Source organism: Haliotis rufescens, unplaced genomic scaffold (genome assembly GCF_023055435.1).
Source record: "Haliotis rufescens isolate VD_foot unplaced genomic scaffold, xgHalRufe1.0.p SCAF_5, whole genome shotgun sequence".
Taxonomy (NCBI): Eukaryota; Metazoa; Mollusca; class Gastropoda; order Lepetellida; family Haliotidae; genus Haliotis; species Haliotis rufescens.
The window spans coordinates 42,410,214-42,433,996 of record NW_025964223.1 but is presented as its reverse complement, the minus strand read 5'-3'; the positions used below and the strand labels follow the sequence as shown (position 1 = coordinate 42,433,996).

The 23,783-nt window shown below is 42.4% G+C and overlaps 1 protein-coding gene across 1 annotated transcript in view; it reads left to right on the top strand.

The window, feature by feature from the left end:
* The first annotated feature begins 8,111 nt into the window (after window positions 1–8,111).
* The window catches only part of LOC124140046 (SWI/SNF-related matrix-associated actin-dependent regulator of chromatin subfamily A containing DEAD/H box 1 homolog), a 36,597-nt gene continuing 20,925 nt past the window's right edge, over window positions 8,112–23,783 (top strand). The window contains exons 1-10 of the mRNA XM_046507398.2: window positions 8,112–8,584; window positions 9,483–9,714; window positions 10,756–10,985; window positions 12,058–12,266; window positions 16,009–16,126; window positions 17,005–17,081; window positions 20,211–20,360; window positions 20,850–21,064; window positions 21,750–21,840; window positions 22,927–23,026. Coding sequence (XP_046363354.1) covers window positions 8,422–8,584; window positions 9,483–9,714; window positions 10,756–10,985; window positions 12,058–12,266; window positions 16,009–16,126; window positions 17,005–17,081; window positions 20,211–20,360; window positions 20,850–21,064; window positions 21,750–21,840; window positions 22,927–23,026 — 1,585 coding nt within the window. The 5' untranslated portion in view covers window positions 8,112–8,421. The remainder of the gene's footprint in view (window positions 8,585–9,482; window positions 9,715–10,755; window positions 10,986–12,057; window positions 12,267–16,008; window positions 16,127–17,004; window positions 17,082–20,210; window positions 20,361–20,849; window positions 21,065–21,749; window positions 21,841–22,926; window positions 23,027–23,783) is intronic.

Below are 23,783 nucleotides of genomic sequence, written 5' to 3'. Positions count from 1 at the left end.
CAGCTACGAGTGAGTGAGTGTGCTTGGGTGAACAGTATTCCCGTTATATCGCAGCGTGTCAGTTTAATGTGGGAGGAAAGCCCGAAGTGACGCAGGTCTCAGACATTTACCAATTTGATGACATCCACTGGCACGGGTATGGTGCTGACAAGCCGAGAAACATAATCGGGCCGAACCGGGATTCGTACCCACAATAATATATTTCTGGCGTGCCCAAGGGACACAATGCAATGCCTCATGCATCTGTGAAGAATATGTCACTTATATCGCAACCAATTGCAAAAGTGATACGCATCTCACAGATTTTGACCATGCATTTAAACAAACCGTTTCTGTTGCTGATAAAACCAGGACGAAAACAGGACCGAATATGAGATTCAAACTGCGACCAACGGGTCCGGGTACCTAAGGGACGCAGCTCTGCACGTCAAACTTTTACGCCATCGACCAAGGCTCGGCTCAGCTGCACCCGACCCAATTAAACGGATACACATTTAATGAATAAATGAAACGAACAAGTTGCCGTATTGATTACATGCAGGTGATGCTAAAACATGCGATCGATTTAATTACAAATATAGTTTGTTTCATACATCCAGCTCGAATCTGTTACATTTGATTTGGCCGGCTTTGAGGATCTGTAGAAGGCTCCCAGACATCGTGTCTGACACGCAAGTAACCAAGTACATTCATCCACCTACAGCTGGGTAATCTGATGAGGATATTAACTATTCACAGCCTGGTTTCCTGGGTAGGATGCGCTTGCGCTCAGCGTAGCGCAAGCGCAGACTACCCAAGTGAACCTGACTGAACTATCCAGTGCGAGGCGGGGCAGTTTTCACCGGATTGAAACTAGTTTCAGGTGGTCACACCGTCATATATTCAGGACATTATACCTCCACCTACTCAATAGTAAATATCCTGGAACCAGACGCACCATATGTTGCTAAAAGCAAGCGGTCCACTGAAATCATACGAATGAGCGAGAGTTCTGTGAGAGGTTACTGAGATACAGAGATGGAGATGGTGACGTCACCTACTCAACGGAAGCCCGATTTGACGCAGGTCTCAGACGTTGGCCACTTTGGTGAAACCCACGAGCCCGGGTATGGTGCTGACAAACCAAGAATCATAAATTGGGCGAACCAGGATTCGAACCCACAATCACAGGTTTCAGGCGTGCACAAGGGACGCAACTCTGCAAAGCGTGTATTTGTCATAATAGAAGGGACATGTATGATACACTGAGTAATTTATCATAATAGAAGGGACATGTATGATACACTGAGTAATTTATCATAATAGAAGGGACACGTATGATACACTGAGTAATTCATCATAATAGAAGGGGCATGTATGATACACTGAGTAATTGACGGTGAGATGGTCAGGGCACGGTGTGATTTGATAAAGGAACTGTTTTGGCGTATTTGTTGAACCTTATTTGTGTCATGGGTTCAACCAGATTATTTAACTGGGCTTGTCAACACCAAATACATGCTCGTGGGTTTCAACAAAGAAGACCGCCGTCATAGAGCTGTAATATTGCTGAGTGCGGCGTTAAACAACATACAAACAAACAAACAACAAAGTGGTAAACATGTAAGACATTCATCACATCGAGCTTTAAAACTGAAATAATGTTCAAAGCGGCACCATGCATGAAATATTGTTCAAAGCGGCTTTTTCAATGGAATAGTGTTCAAAATGATTTTATATATTAAATATTGTTCAAAGCGGGTTTTATCAATGGAATAGTGTTCAAAATGATTTTATATATTAAAAACTGTTCAAAGCGGCTTTATCAATGGAATAGTGTTCAAAATGATTTTATATATTAAATACTGTTCAAAGCGGCCTTATCAATGAAAAACTGTTCAAAGCGGATTTATAAAAGAAATACTGGTCAGAGCGGCGTAAAACCAAATTTACACATTTCAGTGAAACATGTGTACGAAATGAAAATAGATGCTATGTCATGGAATGTGTTCTTAAATGGGTCGGGTTGTCATCCTCGGTGAATTTGTTGATAGCAAGTCATCGTGCACCGATAGCGTAGGGTGTGTGTCAGAAGATCCGGGGTAGCACAGGTCTTCGGCAACCAAAGCTTGTCGTAAAAGCAACTATGACCATTGGGATCGGGTGGTCAGTCTCGCTGACTTGGTTGATGCATGTCATTGTATCCCAATTGCGTGGAGCGATGCTCATGATGTCAATCACTGGATTGTCTGGTCCAGACTCCATTAGCTACAGACTGACGTCAAATAGCTGGAATATTGCTCTGTGCGGCGTTAAACAACAAACAAACAAACATCCAGACTCGATCCTGTACAGCCCACCTGGATGAATATTGCGGACACCTGCGTAAATCAACATTCACTCAATGTAAAATGTCCCAATTTTATCCCCCAGCTATAAAGATTCGGAGAGTTCCCAGTAGAGTGAGTGAGTGAGCATGGTTTTACGTCGCTTTAAGGAATATTCCAGCAATATCGCGGCGAGCACACCTGAAATGGACTTCACGTTGTTAAAACGGGGAATCGTGATGTTATAAAGGTGCTTAAATTATTATTTATTAAATAGGCTGCATACATTGTAACCATGTTGGGAATCGAACCCGGGTCTTCGTTTCCGGTAGCAAAGGATATTTATAGCGCTGCAAATTACCATCACCATACATCCATGTCAGAATGATGAGATCTGATTGGTCCACGTGATCTTGATAAAATACAGTGTAACTCGCCTTGGATGGGAATTTATTTATCTGCGTGAGGATAAATCTCGTATACCCCGCCACGAGCAAATTAGACTGCACGTGGATTTCTGAGAGACCCGCTTCCAAGCAAATAGCCGCACGCTTTTTCCGACTCAATGAATGTCACATGACATAGGGCTAACTTCAGCTCAATCGAACAGATGGTTTCTATTAGTATCAATTTTGAATTTGTTTGAATTCTTTTACAATGTCATATTAAAACGTGCCGGTGAGATACATTCGTTGTTGCAGGGTCACTCGGGGTACATCCGGCTCGTGGTATGACGCATAAAATCCCATGTACCCCGGATGGCCCTGCTACAACTTATATTAGTTGCGGAATGACACAATGCTAAGACTATGGAAGTCGTGTCAAGCCACATACCTCATTATTGATATCTATATGAGGATATGTGGGAATTCGCTCGTCAACAATGCGTCAAGCACGGTTTATTTCAACAACAAAAAGAACGGTAATGTATTTCAACATTGATCAATACAGAAATGAGCTGGGGTCGAATGATCTTTAATCCTGGATTTTCTTTTTTCGAATATCCACTCAAATATTTCGTACAGATATTAAATCATTCTTGATGACGACGATTTCATGTTTAGGAAGAGCATTTGTTAAAATTTTACATATGGTGGTAACTTACAAACGTACACAGTCAACACGTTGACAAGCTTCAAGCCCTTAGTGATCATGTCAATGATCACAACTTGGATGTGTTGGCTATACTGTAACATAGCTTCGACCAGGTGACATTGATCAATCAGCCATTAGCAAAGTAACTAGCATCAACAATAGACTTTCTCATGCATCGAGACGGGCAAGAGTGGAGGTGGCTGTACTATTGTATACCGCGAGACGATCGAGTGTTGTTCTCAGCTATGTCATACTGAACCAACTCCATTTGAGATGTTATTTGCAAAACTCAATGTTTGCAATCAAATGACATAGTGATACAGCGCTGTTTATTGAACACAAATCAAATCGACTGGATACATTCCTCATGTAGTTCAGTCACAGACAGACCCGTGAAGATTCCGGGGTAGAATAGGTCTTCAGCAACCCATGCTTGCCCTAAAAGGGAACAATGCTTGTCGTAGTTTTTAAGAGACGACTAACAGGATCGGGTGGTCAGGCTCGCTGACTTGGTTGATGCATGTCATCGATCCCAATTGCGTGGATCGATGCTCATGATGTCAATCACTGGATTGTCTGGTCTCGATTATTTACAGACCGACGTCATATAGCTGGAATAATTCTGAGTTCGGCGTTAAACAACAAACAAACAAACAGTCACAGACAGACAAGACAACTATGGCGTAAAATTACTTATCTGTGTCAATTTTAACTTTTGAGTTTCTTCTCCAAAACATCCGATTCATCATGTTATTCAACCAACACACAGGCATATTTTGGACTTGATACTGATTTTCACTATGACTGTCTGACCACTTTAATAGAGCGTGCTCTCGACGGCCGTCTTGGGCGTCTACATCAAATAGAGAAAATGGAAGGGTGTCGACATCTCTTCTGTTATAAGTGATGCGAAATCATCCTAAACTGTTCAAAAAGTCAACACAGTTACTGACCACATCGTTGTGCACACTGATCCTCTAAGGCCTGATATGCCCGTGAAGAACCGGGGTAGAATAGGTCTTCAGCAACCCATGCTTGCCGTAAAAGGCGACTATGCTTGTCGTAAGAGGCGACTAACGGGATCGGATGGTCAGGCTCGCTGACTTGGTTGATGCATGTCACCGTATCCCAATTGCGGAGATCGATGCTCATGATATCGATCACTGGATTGTCTGGTTCAGACTCGATTATTTACAGACCGCTGTCATAAAGCTGGAATATTGCTGAGTGCGGCGTTAAACAATTTTTTTTGCAAAAGTTGAAGTTAACAAAACTACCAAGTCTGTTACATAACGTGTAATGACTGAATCAATAAGAATGCATCCAGAGGAAGGGGAATAACCCTTCGACCGCACTAGAATATATATGTATACTCCGATAAAGGCAGTCAATGCAGACTAGTGATATTTCAGCAGTTGCGTCCCTTGATGTCACGATAGGAAGATTGAAGACAATACATGTATTCAAAAAAAATATGAGTCATTTCCCTGTATCAAAACTCTATTTGTTAAAACACATTTGAGAAGTACCCCAGCTGTAAAGACTATATGAAATGTGCGGTGTGTCAGGCTTGGGTGTGGAGGGTTCATTATTAACGCTGAATTATCGGAGTAAAGACACGGGTGAAAGAAATGAGTGTATAATATACGTATATTTTTTCTGGGGAGGATTCTGGAATATAATGGGCTAGCCAATGCCACTACATAGATAGAAAGTAAGCATCGCAAATGGTTAATAATCATTTTGATAGTTTCGTGTGTTTTTTTAAAGAACTGGACATACATGATATTAACAGTGGTCATTAAATGTACGCTAACTTCTGTTCAAGGTCAAAGTCACCAGTGGTCGTATGACTAAACATGAAATATTATTCCAGTTTGCCCGTTACGTTGCATTCTTTCATAAATAAATAAGAATTATTAATGTTATCGCGTACAAACAGGTGTCATTCGTTTAACCCGCATTGTATAAATCTCGTGCATACAAAGCCATAGCAGGGCGTGAATTCGTTGATGGCATTATTTAAGAGGGAACGCCATCAATATTTGGAGTGCATTTAGAAAATGATAAAGACAGCCACGTAAGGTACATGGGTCATAAATAAATGTGTGTTATATTTATTTATTTATTTGTGTACAACTTGGAACACATGTGAATTGATGGAAGTGATGACTGGAGAAATTCTAACTTATTTCCGCAAGTCTGAGGGTCTCACACATACATGTACCTAGTTAAACCCTTCAGTTTGGTTGATCCATTTTCTCCAACCTTTGGGGCTGTTTTCATTACATTTGAGGGCATGACTGTAGGGCTGGGAGGGGTAACTCGGGTACTCGGGACGGGTGGATCCTGAGTAGGACCCGGGTACCCACATGACTACCCGGACCCGTGGTTAGTCACGTGACATTATGTTTACAATAATATGACATAACAATAAAACTCAATGGTTACACTACAAGATAGTATAGCTATAATGTTCACATTTCTTTCCCACAATGCAGGCATTCGTTCTGACTTTTATATGTTCGAGTAAGGATAAAGCGTCTATCAACTGCAGTGTATACATGATCATGTATCAAAATAGTTTTTGCCAGGGCTGCGGTAAAACAATTCCCATGAGGATATGTTGTACCCAACTCTTGAGACCTACAGTGGGTATCCGGGTAGGGCCGGGTAATAGGGTGTCGGGTACCCGGGTAGTAAGTTTGGACTCGTCCCGGCCCTACATGACTGACTAGTTGTTTGACTGACTAGTTTATTTATAAGAACTGACTTAAATATGGCGTTGAAGGGGTTATAAACGTGACAACCGGTTAACGGATTGACACAATATATGTGTCACCGTTTTTTAAGTGTATACCTCCATGAACGCAAACAATACTGCTCTTAAATAATTCATGGATTTGATCCCTGGTACTGCGCTGGTCCTTCTTGTATACTATGAAGTTAGTGCCCTGCTTACACATAGCGAGACCGCCTCCGTGGTCTAGTGGTAGAGCGTCCGCCCGGTAGAGCGTCCGAGCGGAAGGTCCGGGGTTCGATCCCCGGCCGCGTCATACCAAAAGACGTTAAAAGATGGTACTTGTTGTTACCCTGTCTGTCGCTCGGCATTAAAGGGCTAAAGCAAGGACTGGTCGGCCCAGAGTCAGTATACTGTGTCTGGGTGGGGTATTCATGTTAAACTGCGGCATGGTATCTCAGTGTGCTAGCACTATAAATCGGCATCAGTCCGGACTAGTAAAAACAGCCACACACACACGTGCATGCACGTCGCTATATATGTGCAATAATCTAGGACGCGACGTTTCACCTCACCTACACATAGCGATCGTAATAGGAGTACGTCCGTACGCGACCCGTGAAGAACCGGGGTAGAATAGGTCTTGGACAGCAACCCATGCTTGCCGTAAAAGGCGACTATGCTTGTCGTAAGAGGCGACTAACGGGATCGGGTGGTCAGGCTCACTGACTTGGTTGATGCATGTCATTGTATCCCAATTGCGTGGATCGATCCTCAGGATGTCAATCACTGGATTGTCTAGTCAGGACTCGACTATTTTCAGACCGACGTCATATAGCTGGAATATTGCTCAGTGCGGCGTTAAACAACACACAAACAAACTTCCGCGCGCGAACCACCCGTTACAACAATCCCTCTAATATATATTGTAGCTCCCGAATTGTGTTAAATGTTCCAGCTATATCGATCATCGACGATGGCCTGTATATAATCGAGTTAGCGCCATAATCCTCCAAGTCGCTCCCCGAGACTGAACACCCAATCCATGGAGGCGCCGTGTACGACAAGCATGTAGAATATTGGGTACTTATTCTAATAACGATTATTATTCTAATAATTCCCAAGAGATTGGACAACTGACCCTGGAAAGAGGTTTTACAGGAAAACGTTTAAGATAATTGCCCTTAGGTCGGGAAGAGTTAAAAGCCTTCTGCACGATGGACGTTGCGATGTGTTTAGCGAATTACACACAAAGGGTCCACTGATATCCTATCCAAACGGTCCACTCCTAATACAGACTCAGGATTCAGAATATATTATAGCCTTTATACTGACTCCGATCCGACCAGTCCTTGTTTTAACCCCTTAATGCTGATCGCCAGGCATGGCAACAACAGGTACCATCTTTGGATATGACGCGGTCGGGGATGGAGCCCGGACCTTCCTTTCTGCCATTAGACCACGGAAGAGGTGCAGTTGAAGAGAACAGTAAACATACATGAACAGTTCACTACCAATTGGGTGAGTTATGCTAATGCATATTTTACATCCTCATAATTGCATGTGTTGACTTATGAATTGTTGTAAATCATGTTAATAATAAATGTTATGATGTATAGTTTTCAAATACATTCGTTCCCATAAACAATATAAAAGATAATGTCCTCAAATATCATTCTCATATCCTGATAAAAAGGCCTAATATTCAAATTTCGTCACAAATACAGGTGAAATGATTCAAAAGATTCTCAATGGACGCCTCAAGTTTTCAGGAAGATATATATTCGGAGGTAACAAAACCTTTAGATTAAGTACTGAAAATAATTTGTGATATAAGGAATGATTTTTTTTAAACACAAAAACATACATGGGAAATTGGGTTTCGAACCGGTACAAACAGAATGGAAGATTTGAAACGTTTCGTAATCAACCCGAATTACCTCCCCTCTGTTACTCTTTAGACATATCCGGTTAGTAATCTTTATTCTGATTAGAGTGCGAAAATCGAGGCAAAAGGGAGAATAATACGTCCTTTTTCGGCTCGAAGTAATTTACAGTTTTGATAAAAATCGTATCTGAAACATAATTGTCTCAGAATTTCCCAAACAAAGGACCATTAAGCTTGAAGACACTTTCACAAAGTGTTCCCGCCATTGCAGAAGCCGAGTGTGTCTGACGGGCAACGTGAACTGTGATTCATGGATGAATGAAAACATGGTGGCTGTCATCTCGTGAACATTCTGTGTTCTAAAATTCCTTCCACCGTTTGACTTATTCAAGATGGCCGGAAAACCAGCACAAGTGAACACCTTATTGCAATATAGGTTTGTAAAGAAACCGGAGAACAGACTTTCGCACAGCGGAGAATCGAATGGTTCCGATTCGGCAGATGAAGAAATCAACAATGGAATTGCTAGAACGGCATCTCAGGAAAGCACGCAAGGTTCGACTTTGTTTTCATTACCTGACATACCATCTTGAGAAATATTGTCGAAAATAGTTTGTTAATGGAATCTTGCTCTTTCTCTTCTCATATTTGTTTTGAATTCTATATATCACAGTTGAACAAACATCCAGGTAAGACGAGCAGTGTTGAACATATTAATTCTTGGACACGTCGAAAGTACCAGATAGGTTTTAAAAACCGTGTTTTCATTGAATTAAAAAGGATAAGTTTGGGAATAAACAGATTTGTTGTTTTGTTCTAAATGTACAAGTGTAATGTCCCTAGTGACAGACTGAAACTGGAATGGGTAAACAGTGTCAACAGGTCTCTGTGGTATGTTTGTAACTATGTTTATGTTGTAATTCACCCCGTGCCGATACAGGGGGGAATGTCCCCCCGTACCCAAGAGGTTTCTAAATTGTGAAACCATGGACAATGTTAGTAATTGGAACAAGTGCTATATTCCTCGCCAAACTGATCAATAGTTGTCACAAGGACTAGTAGAAATTTGCCCTTTTTAAGGTTTTTGCTACATGTTATCATTATAAGGACTAGTGGACTAAAACTGTTAGTTTCTATCACTGAATGATGGAGATTTGGGGTTAAAATTGGTCCCTAGCAATGAGTGAGTGAGTTAAAATTTTAAGTCACATCAGCAATATTTCAGCCATATCGTGACTGTCCTAGCAATGATTATAAGAGGCAGCCTGATGGATCTGGGTGGTCAGGCTTGGTGACTTGGTCACTGTTGGTGGATCAGTGGTGATGGCATGTCAATTGATGGATGTCACTCATATAGCTAGAACATTGCTGATTTGGGGTCTGTAGCTGAGTACATTGAGACAGCCTTCAGGGCTTGATTCTAATCGATTGTCTTTGCTTTTCTAATCCACAGAGTATGTGTACAGTCCACCAAGCACAACCACCGTACCAGAATCTCCTATGGCAGGTTCAAGCTTCCCAAGTAGTCCGACTTCTCCTGTGTTTGTGTCAAGGAAAGTGATTCGACCCTTGTCAGTTGAATCAGACGAGTCTCAGGACATAGGCAGCTCTACATCGCTGTCTAAACAACAGGGGAAACAGAATCATATTGCCAATGGGTCTTCTAGCAAAGACAAACTGAAAAAGTAAGTTATGTGTGCATTAATATGACCTGCATATTAGATATCGTTTGTGCAAGTAAAAACATTCATATTATTCTAGGAAGTCCTCAGAAAATCTTGAAATTTTTCTGTGATTACATCACAGTAAAAAAATATTCATCCAAATCTTAGATGTTTACTCTTATAACTGTTACACCAAAAAACACTAAATAGAAGTGAAAATATAACATTATTGCATTCATGGGCCATAATTAATACTGGCACACACAGTTGGTATAGGTTACCTCCCTTCTCGTGCTTTAGCTGAGCCAACCATTTGATTGGCTTAGTGGCAAAGCATTATCCAATCATGACACAATTTAGTTTGTCAAGTTTGCAGTATAGGGGATGACAGCCAAATTGTGGGGCTAAAAACCCTGCCCACTGTAAATCGTGGCAGGTATTTGGCCATCCTGTCTATGAAAAGGATGCCACACACTTCACAAATAATAGCACATGTAAGTATCGTGATACATATCGGATCGTGAGCAGGATATTGTGATTGCACAGTTGGTGTATAGTCCCAGCCTTACTGTCTGTAGTTAATGGTCACAAAAGCAGTCAGCATCTTAAGCCATTTGTTTGAACTCAGGGTCTAGTCAAATCTATTTTGGTCCACTAAGCTTGGTTAATTTAAGTCTATTTATCGGTTTATTAAGTTAAGGCTAGTACGTGTCATTGAGATACAGGATTACAGCATTTTACTTTAGACCTTCACATTGAACTTCAAGTGATATTGTGATAAAGATTAGCTCATCGGTTTTTACAGATTGCAGGGTTTTTTATTTTTATTTTGAGACTACACTGAGTTTATCAATTACTTGCTAAAGTTGAAAAAGTTGCTGTATAAACATAATGCAATATCTTTACTCCTGTGAATATTAATATCATGTTGTGATTTACATTTTCATGTAATAATAATAACTGTGTGTGCATTAAACATGTTAAAACTATTCATCAATAATAAGCTATTTGTCTAAATCATTGACAGTTTACCTTTCTCTAATCCTGAGCTGCCCATTTCAGATTTCGGAGACTCAAAGCTATGTCTGAAAGTGACTCGGATGATGCTGCCCCTGCTGTGTCTAGACACTCGCCAAAAGAGGAAGACACACGCAGTCGCATTGAGAAGATCAACCACCTGAAGAGCATGTTTCCCATCCGAGCCAGTAGCCAGCTTGGTGATGCTGTGGACCTGTTTGATGGAAATGTTGACCAGATAGTCACCTCCCTAATGAATGGAAAGTTTGACAGGGGTAGGTAACTGAGAGTTTGTTTGGGTTATGGCCAATCCCAGGGGCATTCCAGCTACTTAAACTCTACATTGTCCAATCTGGGTCAAATTAAATATGGTTGAATTCAGCATCCCCTGGTGAAGATCCAGGTGGAGAGTATGTCTTCAGCAACCCATGCTTGCCGTAAGAGACGACTATGGTTGTTGTTAGAGCCATTTAACAGGATTGGGTGATTCATATCATCATATCCCAAGTGCATATATTGATGCTCATGATGTCAATCACTGGATGTGGTCGCATGCAATTAATCAAGTCCCCGATCCATGTCAGTTATCTCATGATATCGTGAGTGATGTTTCATTGGCCATTGTTGGCATGATTCAAAGGCGGATAGTATAGGTGTGCAGTATAACCACTATTCCTGTATACCATGATTTGAAGTCTAATGAGGGGCGGTCGGGTAGCATAGTGGTTAAAAGCGTTTGCTTGTCACGCCAAAGACCCGGGTTGATTCCCGACATGGGTACAATGTGTGAAGCCCATTTCTGGGGTCCCCCACCGTGATTTTGCGGGAATATTGCTAAAAGCGCCGTAAAACCATACTCACTCACTCACTTGAAAGACTAATGACTACGTATCACAGTATTGGTATAATGCGCTTTTTCAAATCATGCATTTTTTCATCTTGTTGGCAAAGTTTGCATGACTGACAAGTTGAACTGAAATTATGAAATCCATAAATAGCAGCTTGATTCCTGTCTTTGAAAAAAAATCAGTACCAGTCGCAGTCGCATGTTCAAATCTCCAGAAATGACATCATGATGGATCAATGATTTTTTACATGAAATAAACCATGCTATGTTCTTTATTGTACTTTATGATTTTTTGTGTAGCTATCTTACATATCGCAATAGATGAATCATTTTTACAATAAATTGCAATACCAAAATTGTAAGGCCAATACCCATCACTATTAGATAGTCAGGATGTTGCGAAGAGGTATCTGGCTGTTCATCACAAGAACTTTGTTTCAAGTAATTGTGAGGTATTTTCATGTGTACTGTTACTTGTATGCCTTTTCATATGTTTTCAGAATTGGTTGACAGAAAACGAAAGCGGAGTTGTGAGGAGAGTTCCCCACCTCTTGAAGGACGCCAGTTTAAGCGTATCCGTATAATGCAGAGTAGTGACAGTATAGAAACTGTATCTCCAAACAGCTCCCAGTCCACTCAGCTCGACTCACAAACACAGGATCAGAGGCTTGGCCTATTACTGGAGGCATTCCCCGACAAGCCTAATGAGGTACGGTGTACTCTGTAGGAATTCCCCCAACAAGCCTAATGAGGTACGGTGTACTCTGTAGGAATTCCCCCAACAAGCCTAATGAGGTACGGTGTACTCTGTAGGAATTCCCCCAACAAGCCTAATGAGGTACAGTGTACTCTGTAGGAATTCCCCGACAAGTCTAATGAGGTATGGTGTACTCTGTAGGAATTCCCCCAACAAGTCTAATGAGGTATGGTGTACTCTGTAGGAATTCCCCGACAAGTCTAATGAGGTACAGTGTACTCTGTAGGAATTCCCCCTACAAGCCTAATGAGGTATGGTGTACACTGAATGAATTCCCCGACAAGTCTAATTAGGTACAATGTACTCTGTAGGAATTCCCCCTACAACTACAAGCCTTATGAGGTACGGTGTACTCTGTAGGAATTCCCCCAACAAGCCTAATGAGGTATGGTGTACTCTGTAGGAATTCCCCGACAAGTCTAATGAGGTATGGTGTACTCTGTAGGAATTCCCCCAACAAGCCTAATGAGGTATGGTGTACTCTGTAGGAATTCCCCGACAAGTCTAATGAGGTATGGTGTACTCTGTAGGAATTCCCCCAACAAGCCTAATGAGGTATGGTGTACTCTGTAGGAATTCCCCGACAAGTCTAATGAGGTATGGTGTACACTGTAGGAATTCCCCCGACAAGTCTAATGAGGTATGGTGTACTCTGTAGGTATTCCCCGACAAGTCTAATGAGGTATGGTGTACTCTGTAGGTATTCCCCGACAAGTCTAATGAGGTATGGTGTACTCTGTAGGTATTCCCCGACAAGTCTAATGAGGTATGGTGTACACTGAATGAATTCCCCGAGAAGTCTAATTAGGTACAATGTACTCTGTAGGAATTCCCCCTACAACTACAAGCCTTATGAGGTACGGTGTACTCTGTAGGAATTCCCCTGACAAGCCTAATGAGGTACGGTGTACTCTGTAGGAATTCCCCTGACAAGCCTAATGAGGTACAGTGTACTCTGTAGGAATTCCCCCGACAAGCCTAATGAGGTATGGTGTACTCTGTAGGTATTCCCCGACAAGTCTAATGAGGTATGGTGTACTCGGTAGGAATTCCCTGACAAGTCTAATGAGGTATGGTGTACTCGGTAGGAATTCCCTGACAAGTCTAATGAGGTATGGTGTACTCGGTAGGAATTCCCCTGACAAGCCTAATGAGGTATGGTGTACTCTGTAGGTCTTCCCCGACAAGTCTAATGAGGTATGGTGTACTCGGTAGGAATTCCCCCAACAAGCCTTATGAGGTACGGTGTACTCTGTAGGAATTCCCCGACAAGTCTAATGAGGTATGGTGTACTCTGTAGGTATTCCCCGACAAGTCTAATGAGGTATGGTGTACACTGAATGAATTCCCCGAGAAGTCTAATTAGGTACAATGTACTCTGTAGGAATTCCCCCTACAACTACAAGCCTTATGAGGTACGGTGTACTCTGTAGGAATTCCCCTGACAAGCCTAATGAGGTACGGTGTACTCTGTAGGAATTCCCCCGACAAGCCTAATGAGGTACAGTGTACTCTGTAGGAATTCCCCCAACAAGCCTAATGAGGTACAGTGTACTCTGTAGGAATTCCCCCAACAAGCCTAATGAGGTATGGTGTACTCTGTAGGAATTCCCCTGACAAGCCTAATGAGGTACAGTGTACACTGTAGGAATTCCCCGACACGCCTAATGAGGTACAGTGTACTCTGTAGGAATTCCCCCGACAAGCCTGATGAGGTACAGTGTACTCTGTAGTAATTCCCCTGACAAGCCTTATGAGGTACCGTGTATTCTGTAGGAATTCCCCTGACAGGCCTTATGAGGTACGGTGTATTCTGTAGGAATTCCTCGACAAGCCTAATGAGGTACAGTGTACACTGTAGGAATTCCCGAACAAGCCTTATGAGGTATGGTGTATTCTGTAGGAATTCCCCGACAAGTCTAATGAGGTTTGGGTGTACTCTGTAGGAATTCCACGAGCCAAATGACAGGTATTGGAGTACTGGTCACCACCCTCTAGGGATTCCAAGACAAGCCTAATGATGTATGGGTGTACTGGTCACCACCCTGTAGAAATTCCCCAACAAGCCTAATGACGTATGGGTGTACTGATCTCCACCCTCTAGGGATTCCCCAACAAGCCTAATGATGTATGGGTGTACTGGTAACCAACCTGTAGAAATTCCCCAACAACCCTAATGACGTATGGGTGTACTGATCTCCACCCTATAGGGATTACCCAACAGGTCTAATGACGTATGGGTGTAATAGTCGCCACCTGTAGGAATTACCCAACAAGCCTAATGACGTATGTGTGTACTAGTCGCCACCTGTAGGGATGATACCCCAAGATGCCTAATGACGTATGGGTGTACTTGTCGCCACCTGTAGGGATTACCCAACAAGCCTAATGACGTATGTGTGTACTTGTCGCCACCTGTAGGGATTACCCAACAAGCCTAATGACGTATGGGTGTACTAGTCGCCACCTGTAGGGATTCCCCAACATGCCTAATGACGTATGTATGTACTAGTCGCCACCTGAAGGGATTACCCAACAAGCCTAATGACGTATGTGTGTACTTGTCGCCACCTGTAGGGATTACCCAACAAGCCTTATGACGTATGGGTGCACTAGTCGCCACCTGTAGGGATTCCCCAACATGCCTAATGACGTATGTGTGTACTAGTCGCCACCTGTGGGGATTACCCAACAAGCCTAATGACGTATGTGTGTACTTGTCGCCACCTGTAGTGATTCCCCAACAAGCCTTATGACGTATGGGTGTAATAGTCGCCACCTGTAGGGATTCCCCAACAAGCCTAATGATGTATGGGTGTACTTGTCACCACCTGTAGGGATTCCCCAACATGCCTAATGATGTATGAGCGTACTAATCCGCACCCTGTAGGGATTCCCCAACAGGTCTAATGACGTATGGGTGTAATAGTCGCCACCTGTAGGGATTCCCCAACATGCCTAATGACGTATGTGTGTACTAGTCGCCACCTGTAGGGATTCCCCAACAAGCCTAATGACGAATGGTTGTAATAGTCGCCACCTGTAGGGATTCCCCAACAAGCCTAATGACGTATGGGTGTACTAGTCGTCACCTGTAGGGATTCCCCAACAAGCCTAATGACGTATGGGTGAACTAGTCACCACCTGAAGTGATTCCCCAACAAGCCTAATGACGTATGGGTGTACTAGTCGCCACCTGTAGGGATTCCCCAACAGGTCTAATGAGGTATGGGTGAACTAGTCACCACCTGTAGGGATTCCCCAACAGGTCTAATGAGGTATGGGTGTAATAGTTGCCACCTGTAGGGATTCCCCAACAGGTCTAATGAGGTATGGGTGTAATAGTCGCCACCCTGTAATGATTCCCCAACAAGCCTAATGACGTATGGGTGTAATAGTCGCCACTTGTAGGGATTCCCCAACATACCTAACGACGTATGGGTGTAATAGTCGCCACCTATAGTGATTCCCCAACAAGCCTAATGACGTATGGATGTACTTCCCAAAATATTCCAAATGGCAATTATTGATTATGGTTTCAACTTCTTCTAGGTTCTAATGCCTATCAAAGCCTCAACAGTATAGTCAAACCTTTTTATGACAAAGTAGAGCGTTTCAATGAATATCTTTAGTGGCCCCTTCATATGTCGATGGTTATTTCAGTTTTATATGTGACATGATGATTTTTATCCAGGTGTTACTGAAAGCCCTTGAGGACCACAATTGGTCTGCAGAAGACGCCATGCTTGCTTTGTCATCGGGAGTGCAAAATGGGAATGATTCCAAAACCAAGAAAAAAGAGAAAAAGAAAGGTTTGATCTTTATTCTATCATCGTGTTTAATAATGGATTTTTGTTTGATCATTGTTGATTGATCAGCGGGTCCAAATCAGTGTAACATATCTGTTATGAAAACAGCAAAGCTGTCTGAATCACTATGGAAACTGATATTTAGTTCTCCTTTTGACAGTAAAGCTTTCCCTGCTGTATTCTGCAGCCAAAAATATCAAATTTCTGAAAACTTTGGAGCTGATTTTTCGTGAATGTCATAGTTTTTTGCACCTGTTTGACTTGTGGCAGTCATTTTTATGGTAAACTTATCCATGGTTAGACTAGCTTATTGACGTGAATCAGGAGATCACTAGTGCAGATGTGCACTTTCGGTAAGCAGTAACACCAAAGTCAACCCCACATCATAACGAAATAAGTATCAGTTCACGAGTTAATAACCAGCTTTCAACTAACATGTTAGAATTCTGGAGTGTATTTGATGAATTCTGTGGCATGAGTTCTGCACAAAATGTGATGTTCTGCGAGATAAGTACATTTCTGCACCAAGTGGGAATTTTGCAAAATATGCCACGACCTCGGAATCCAGCGGGGACTGGTAAAGTACTGCAGACAGAGGCTTTTTAAACAAGCCAACCTAACAATTTTGATGACACTTGCATCACAAACATTCATATTTATATCAGTTTCTGAAGCCAAGAAAATTATTTGTTAGCATGGCAACTCTAATTTTTTACATGTTTGTATTCAAGTGATTTGAGACACAACATGTATATTTTTGAGTGTGTTATTTCAAATATCTTGCCAGATAAGTGTTTCACTGACAAGATGCGTGTCAACATGGTTAATAACTGTCACCATGACAATTTATCTTTAGATCTGCTGTTGCTCTTTTCCTACAGTATCCAGAAGGGAGGAAGATCTGTCAGATGAAGACGATGATTATCTCGATGATGGCTGGGACAGTGATGACAGCATGGTGTGTATTCAGGAAAAGATCTCCATTCTATAATGCTACATACCCTGGACCCCTTTGCCGTCATAGTTTAGAACGTGAGAGTATTGTTGAACTTGTATTCGGAAAAGGCATTTCTGTGCTAACTTAGTGAGTGTCCACTTTAACAGGACTGTCCACTTTAACATGACTGTCCACTTTGTCATGACAGTCTATTTTCACATGACTGTCTACTTTGACATGACTGTATACTTTGTCATGACTGTCTACTTTGACATGACTGTCTACTTTGACATGACTGTCTACTTTGTCATGACTGTCCACTTTGACATGACTGTCTACTTTGTCATGACTGTCTACTTTGTCATGACTGTCTACTTTGACATGACTGTCCATTTTGACATGACTGACTACTTTGACATGACTGTCCACTTAAACATGACTGTCTACTTTGACATGACTATCCACTTTGACATGACTCCCCACTTTAACATGACTGTCTACTTTAACATGACTCCCTACTTTAACATGACTGTCTACTTTAACATGACTGTCTACTTTGTCATGACTGTCTACTTTAACATGACTGTCTATTTTGGCATGACTGTCAACTTTGACGTGACTGTTTACTTGACAGGGCTGTCCACTTAAACATGACCGTCTACTTGCACTTTGACAAGACTTTTAACTTTGACAGGACTGTCCACTTAACAGGACTGTCCACTTTGACATGACTGTCTACTTTGACATGACTGTCTACTTTGTCATGACTGTCCACTTAACAGGACTGTCCACTTTGACATGACTGTCCACTTTGACATGACTGTCCACTTTGACATGACTGTCCACTTAACAGGACTGTCCACTTTGACATGACTGTCCACTTTGACATGACTGTCCACTTGATTGTCCACTTTGACATGACTGTCCACTTGATTGTCCACTTTGACATGACTGTCCACCTGATTGTCCACTTTGACATGACTGTCCACCTGATTGTCCACTTTGACATGACTGTCCACCTGATTGTCCACTTTGACATGACTGTCCACTTTGACATGACTGTCCACTTTGACATGACTGTCCACCTGATTGTCCACTTGGACATGACTGTCCACCTGATTGTCCACTTTGACATGATTGTCCACTTTGACATGACTGTCTACCTGATTGTCCACTTTGACATGACTGTCCACTTTGACATGACTGTCCACTTTGACATGACTGTCCACTTGATTGTCCACTTTGACATGACTGTCCACCTGATTGTCCACTTTGACATGATTGTCCACTTAACAGGACTGTCCACTTTGACATGACTTTCCACATGACTCCCCACTTTAACATGACTGTCTACTTTAACATGACTGTCTACTTTGTCATGACTGTCCACTTTGACATGACTGTCCACTTGACTGTCCACTTTGACATGACTGTCCACTTTGACATGACTGTCCACTTGATTGTCCACTTTGACATGACTGTCCACTCTGACATGACTGTCCACCTGATTGTCCACTTTGACATGACTCTCCACCTGATTGTCCACTTTGACATGACTGTCCACTTTGACATGACTGTCCACTTGACTGTCCACTTTGACATGACTGTCCACTTGATTGTCCACTTTGACATGACTGTCCACCTGATTGTCCACTTTGACATGACTGTCCACCTGATTGTCCACTTTGACATGACTGTCCACCTGATTGTCCACTTTGACATGACTGTCCACTTGACTGTCCACTTTGACATGACTGTCCACTTGATTGTCCACTTTGACATGACTGTCCACCTGATTTTCCACTTTGACATGACTGTCCACCTGATTTTCCACTTTGACATGACTGTCCACCTGATTTTCCACTTTGACATGACTGTCCACCTGATTGTCCACTTTGACATGACTGTCCACTTTGACATGACTGTCCACTTTGACATGACTGTCCACCTGACTGTCCACTTTGACATGACTGTCCACTTTGACATGACTGTCCACTTTGACATGACTGTCCACTTTGACATGACTGTCCACCTGATTGTCCACTTTGACATGACTGTCCACCTGATTGTCCACTTTGACATGACTGTCCACCTGATTGTCCACTTTGACATGACTGTCCACTTGACTGTCCACTTTGACATGACTGTCCACTTGATTGTCCACTTTGACATGACTGTCCACCTGATTTTCCACTTTGACATGACTGTCCACCTGATTTTCCACTTTGACATGACTGTCCACCTGATTTTCCACTTTGACATGACTGTCCACCTGATTGTCCACTTTGACATGACTGTCCACTTTGACATGACTGTCCACTTTGACATGACTGTCCACCTGACTGTCCACTTTGACATGACTGTCCACTTTGACATGACTGTCCACTTTGACATGACTGTCCACTTTGACATGACTGTCCACCTGATTGTCCACTTTGACATGACTGTCCACCTGATTGTCCACTTTGACATGACTGTCCACCTGATTGTCCACTTTGACATGACTGTCCACTTTGACATGACTGTCCACTTGATTGTCCACTTTGACATGACTGTCCACCTGATTGTCCACTTTGACATGACTGTCCACCTGATTGTCCACTTTGACATGACTGTCCACCTGATTGTCCACTTTGACATGACTGTCCACTTTGACATGACTGTCCACTTTGACATGACTGTCCACTTGATTGTCCACTTTGACATGACTGTCCACCTGATTGTCCACTTTGACATGACTGTCCACCTGATTGTCCACTTTGACATGACTGTCCACCTGATTGTCCACTTTGACATGACTGTCCACTTTGACATGACTGTCCACCTGATTGTCCACTTTGACATGACTGTCCACTTTGACATGACTGTCCACTTTGACATGACTGTCCACTTTGACATGATTGTCCACTTTGACATGACTGTCCACCTGATTGTCCACTTTGACATGACTGTCCACTTTGACATGATTGTCCACTTTGACATGACTGTCCACTTTGACATGATTGTCCACTTTGACATGACTGTCCACATGACTGTCCACTTTGACATGACTGTCCACCTGATTGTCCACTTTGACATGATTGTCCACTTTGACATGACTGTCCACTTTGACATGATTGTCCACTTTGACATGACTGTCTGTTGTTGCAGGAGGAGGAGGAAGCAATGGGCCAGACTGAGATGATCCTGTCATTCTTCGAGGAGGCCACAGTGGAAGAGCTGACGACTGTCCCGGGATGTTCCCGGAAGAAGGCGGAACTGATCGTCACACAACGGCCATTCAGCAGCTGGGACAGTCTGGTATGCCAGTAACATATCAGTTATCTCAAGAGATGCTTTTTCTGGAATTGGGGCAAAACAGGCCCCAAATGTCATTGTAAGAGTTGTTACATGCTACGGTTGTATGGCTGGACTATTGCTGAGTGCCGCATCAAACAACAAACAAGTAAACAAACAAAATATAATGATATTTCTTTTAAAGTTATTTTAAAGCATTGTAGATAAATAATCAGTGGCAGGTTTCTGTTGTTACTCTGTTACTTGTGTATCTGCTAAATAATTTAGAAAAGTGAGTAAAAGCTGACCTCATTCTCTGTCCTCTTTTAAAACTGGGCCAGTAATATCCAGTAACTTTAAACCTACCTGACGGTAAGCATGAATGAATTCACAGGGTCCAAATAAGCAAGGTTGCTCTGTAATAGGAAAAGAGTATTTGGGTAGAATTACTTGGACACATTGTGTAGAAGATGGTGATGCAAGGAATAAAAGGAAGGATTGTATGGCCTACAGGTGCAGAAGTTTGAGTCGACCAAGTCCCTGTCCTACAACCTGATCAGTGGCTGCAAGGAGACCATCCATGTCCGAACTATCGTCACAAAACTGATGAAGAGATGTGAGAAGATTGCGGAGGAGATGGAGTCTGTTGTGTCCAGCTTGACCGACCCTTCTGCCACCGGGGTCGAGACGGACAGAATCACCAAACAGCCAGATCTCCTCAGTAAAACGTAAGTCTTGGGATGATGGTCTTGTGCCAGCAGTGATAAATTGTTGCTGGTTCTCTGTTGCCGTGACTGAACTTTGTTTCTAGGTTTGTCGGCACCATAGCCATGCCTGTAGGATTCACCGGAGACCCTTGTCACTTTGTGCTTTCCTCCCACATCGAGCTGACACACAATGATATAACTGGAATACTGTTAAATAAACCCAACTCATGCACGCGCGTGGTAAATTATGAGGCCTTTGTCACTTTGTTCTTTCCTCCCACATCGAGCTGACACACAATGATATAACTGGAATACAGTTAAAAGCGACATTAAACCCAACTCGCTCACTCACTCACTCACTCACTCACCCTCTCACTCACTCACTCACTCACTCACTCACTCACTGAGCGACATTAGGGGCCTGTTTGTCTGAGGTGAAGGAAGTTTCTGTGCACAGTTGTGTTAGCTTGTCCTGTTGGTCTTGGTTATAAAAGATCCATGCGCCCCACACTTGTCCTGATTCACGTTGGTATCAAGCGAATGTGTAGACCAGGCGGAAGGGGGGGATTGAAGTATTTATCACAGCTCTGAATTTGAGTTGTGTGGTTTTTGGAATGCTAAACATCAGCTGGCATCTGGTAAAGATACGTGATGATCTGCCAACTTTCCAAAGTGATTTGGTTGCCATGACAATGAATGTTTTCAGGTTTGAACTGAAGCCATATCAGATGATCGGACTGAACTGGCTACGTATCATGCATTCTCAAGAACTGAATGGGATCCTTGCTGATGAAATGGTGAGAGAATACTCCTTTAGGAGATATTACCTAATATTTACTTTGTCTTGACCATGCTGATTGAACTTGAGATGTTTTGATGTAGATTCTAATACTTTCTATGAACCAGGTGTACATGTTGTAGCCCATGCTTGATCATGTTGATAACAGTGTTAGAATCTACATGCTGCTTCAGTTATATGATTGAAGTGAATCCATACCATTGTCTCATTCATATCCAACTTCAAAGTGTCACTACCGCCTCCGTGGTCTAATGGTAGATCGTCCGCCCGGAGAGCGGAAGGTCCGGGGTTCGATCCCCAGCCTCGTCATACCAAAAGACGTTAAAAGATGGTACTTGTTGTTACCCTGTCTGGCGCTCGGCATTAAGGGGCTAAAACAAGGACTGGTCGGCTCGGAGTCAGTATACTGTGTATTTGTACAAACGAAACGAAACGAAAGTTGGAGTCTTTCTGCTCTTACAGCATTGGCATAAAAGAAGTACTTTGCTGTATTGATGTTTATAATATGCTCGTGTGATGACAGTATTGTACTTAACTTCAGAATATTTGGAAAAAGAGAAATTTAAACTGCGGCATGGTATCTCAGTGTGCTAGCACTATAAATCGGCATCAGTCCGGACTAGTACAAGCAGCCACACACACACATACACGTGCATGCACGTCGCTATGTAAGTGCAATAATCTTGGACGCGACGTTAAACCCCATTTCACCTCACCTCAAAGTGTCACTGAAAGATTGTGGGTAAAATTGGGAAAGATATTTGATTTGTCTTCATCATGCTTATAATCATGGTTGAAATTATTCATGCATGTTGATCCTCAGTATAAACAGATAAAAGAAATCATCCTATAATTTCTAGAATAAAACTGTAGATGTAAAGCAAAGACATTTAAAAAATCAGATGAATATCAGATGCACTATTTATGATATTATAGTATCCAGTATTATCAACTTTGCTTGGAACGACTTTTGATTCTAAGTTCCTCATCCTGCCTCATCCTGCCACTCTTGGCCAAACTGATGATTCAGTGATTAGATTTCAACAGGTAACAGGGATGTTATAGAATGTGTTTGTACTTGCAGGGTTTAGGGAAGACCATTCAGGCTATTGCATTCCTCACCCATCTCATAGAGCAGGGTGACACTGGACCCCATGTCATCATCGTACCTTCATCAACAATAGGTGAGATACAGATAGCAGTCCACGCATATAATGAAGTGAACACAGATATTTACTCACCTGATATAGAGGTGTCCTAGTCATCTGATGCACACCTGATGTTCATCCTTGATCAGTGGCAGGATTCCCCTAGTTGAATCCTTGATTCAGCCTGATTATCAATATAATTACATTAAGTAATACGTTACCACTGTTATACCGAGGCTGTTGTCTCCCACAACTGCTGCTATAGCGAAATCTACCACAGAGATCTCAATTACCTCATGCAGCACGTGTTTTCTCCTGCTGAAGCGTTCCTTGAAGATTTGGTGATATTTATTATAGTTTATTCTCTAATAAACTGTGCTTTTATGGGGCGTTGCGGTAGCTACGCTTGGTTATAATTTTCCCGCCCTTTTTTCTATATACTATGCACGTTGTGTTTTACGTTTCCCCTGTTCTTGTATGTTTTGGGGGTTAACATCACTTATTTCTTTAATAAAAGTTATATGTGTATGTTATATGTTCACATTGCTCGTTTATTTTCTTGTGAAAATGTTCGTTTGTGAATCATTGTGGTGCGTGCGTTGTAACCATGTTTTGTTCTTTGTTTATAGCAAACAATCAATGTCTGACATGGATATGTCCCCAGTATCCACCCCCTCTACCCCTGCTCCTCGGAGTTGTGGGGTGTGCAGAAAGTTTTTGTCGTCCCGGGATCCCCACGATCGTTGCCCGCGGTGCAGGGTTCCTTGCGGGGACACCCGGTGCATCCTGTGCG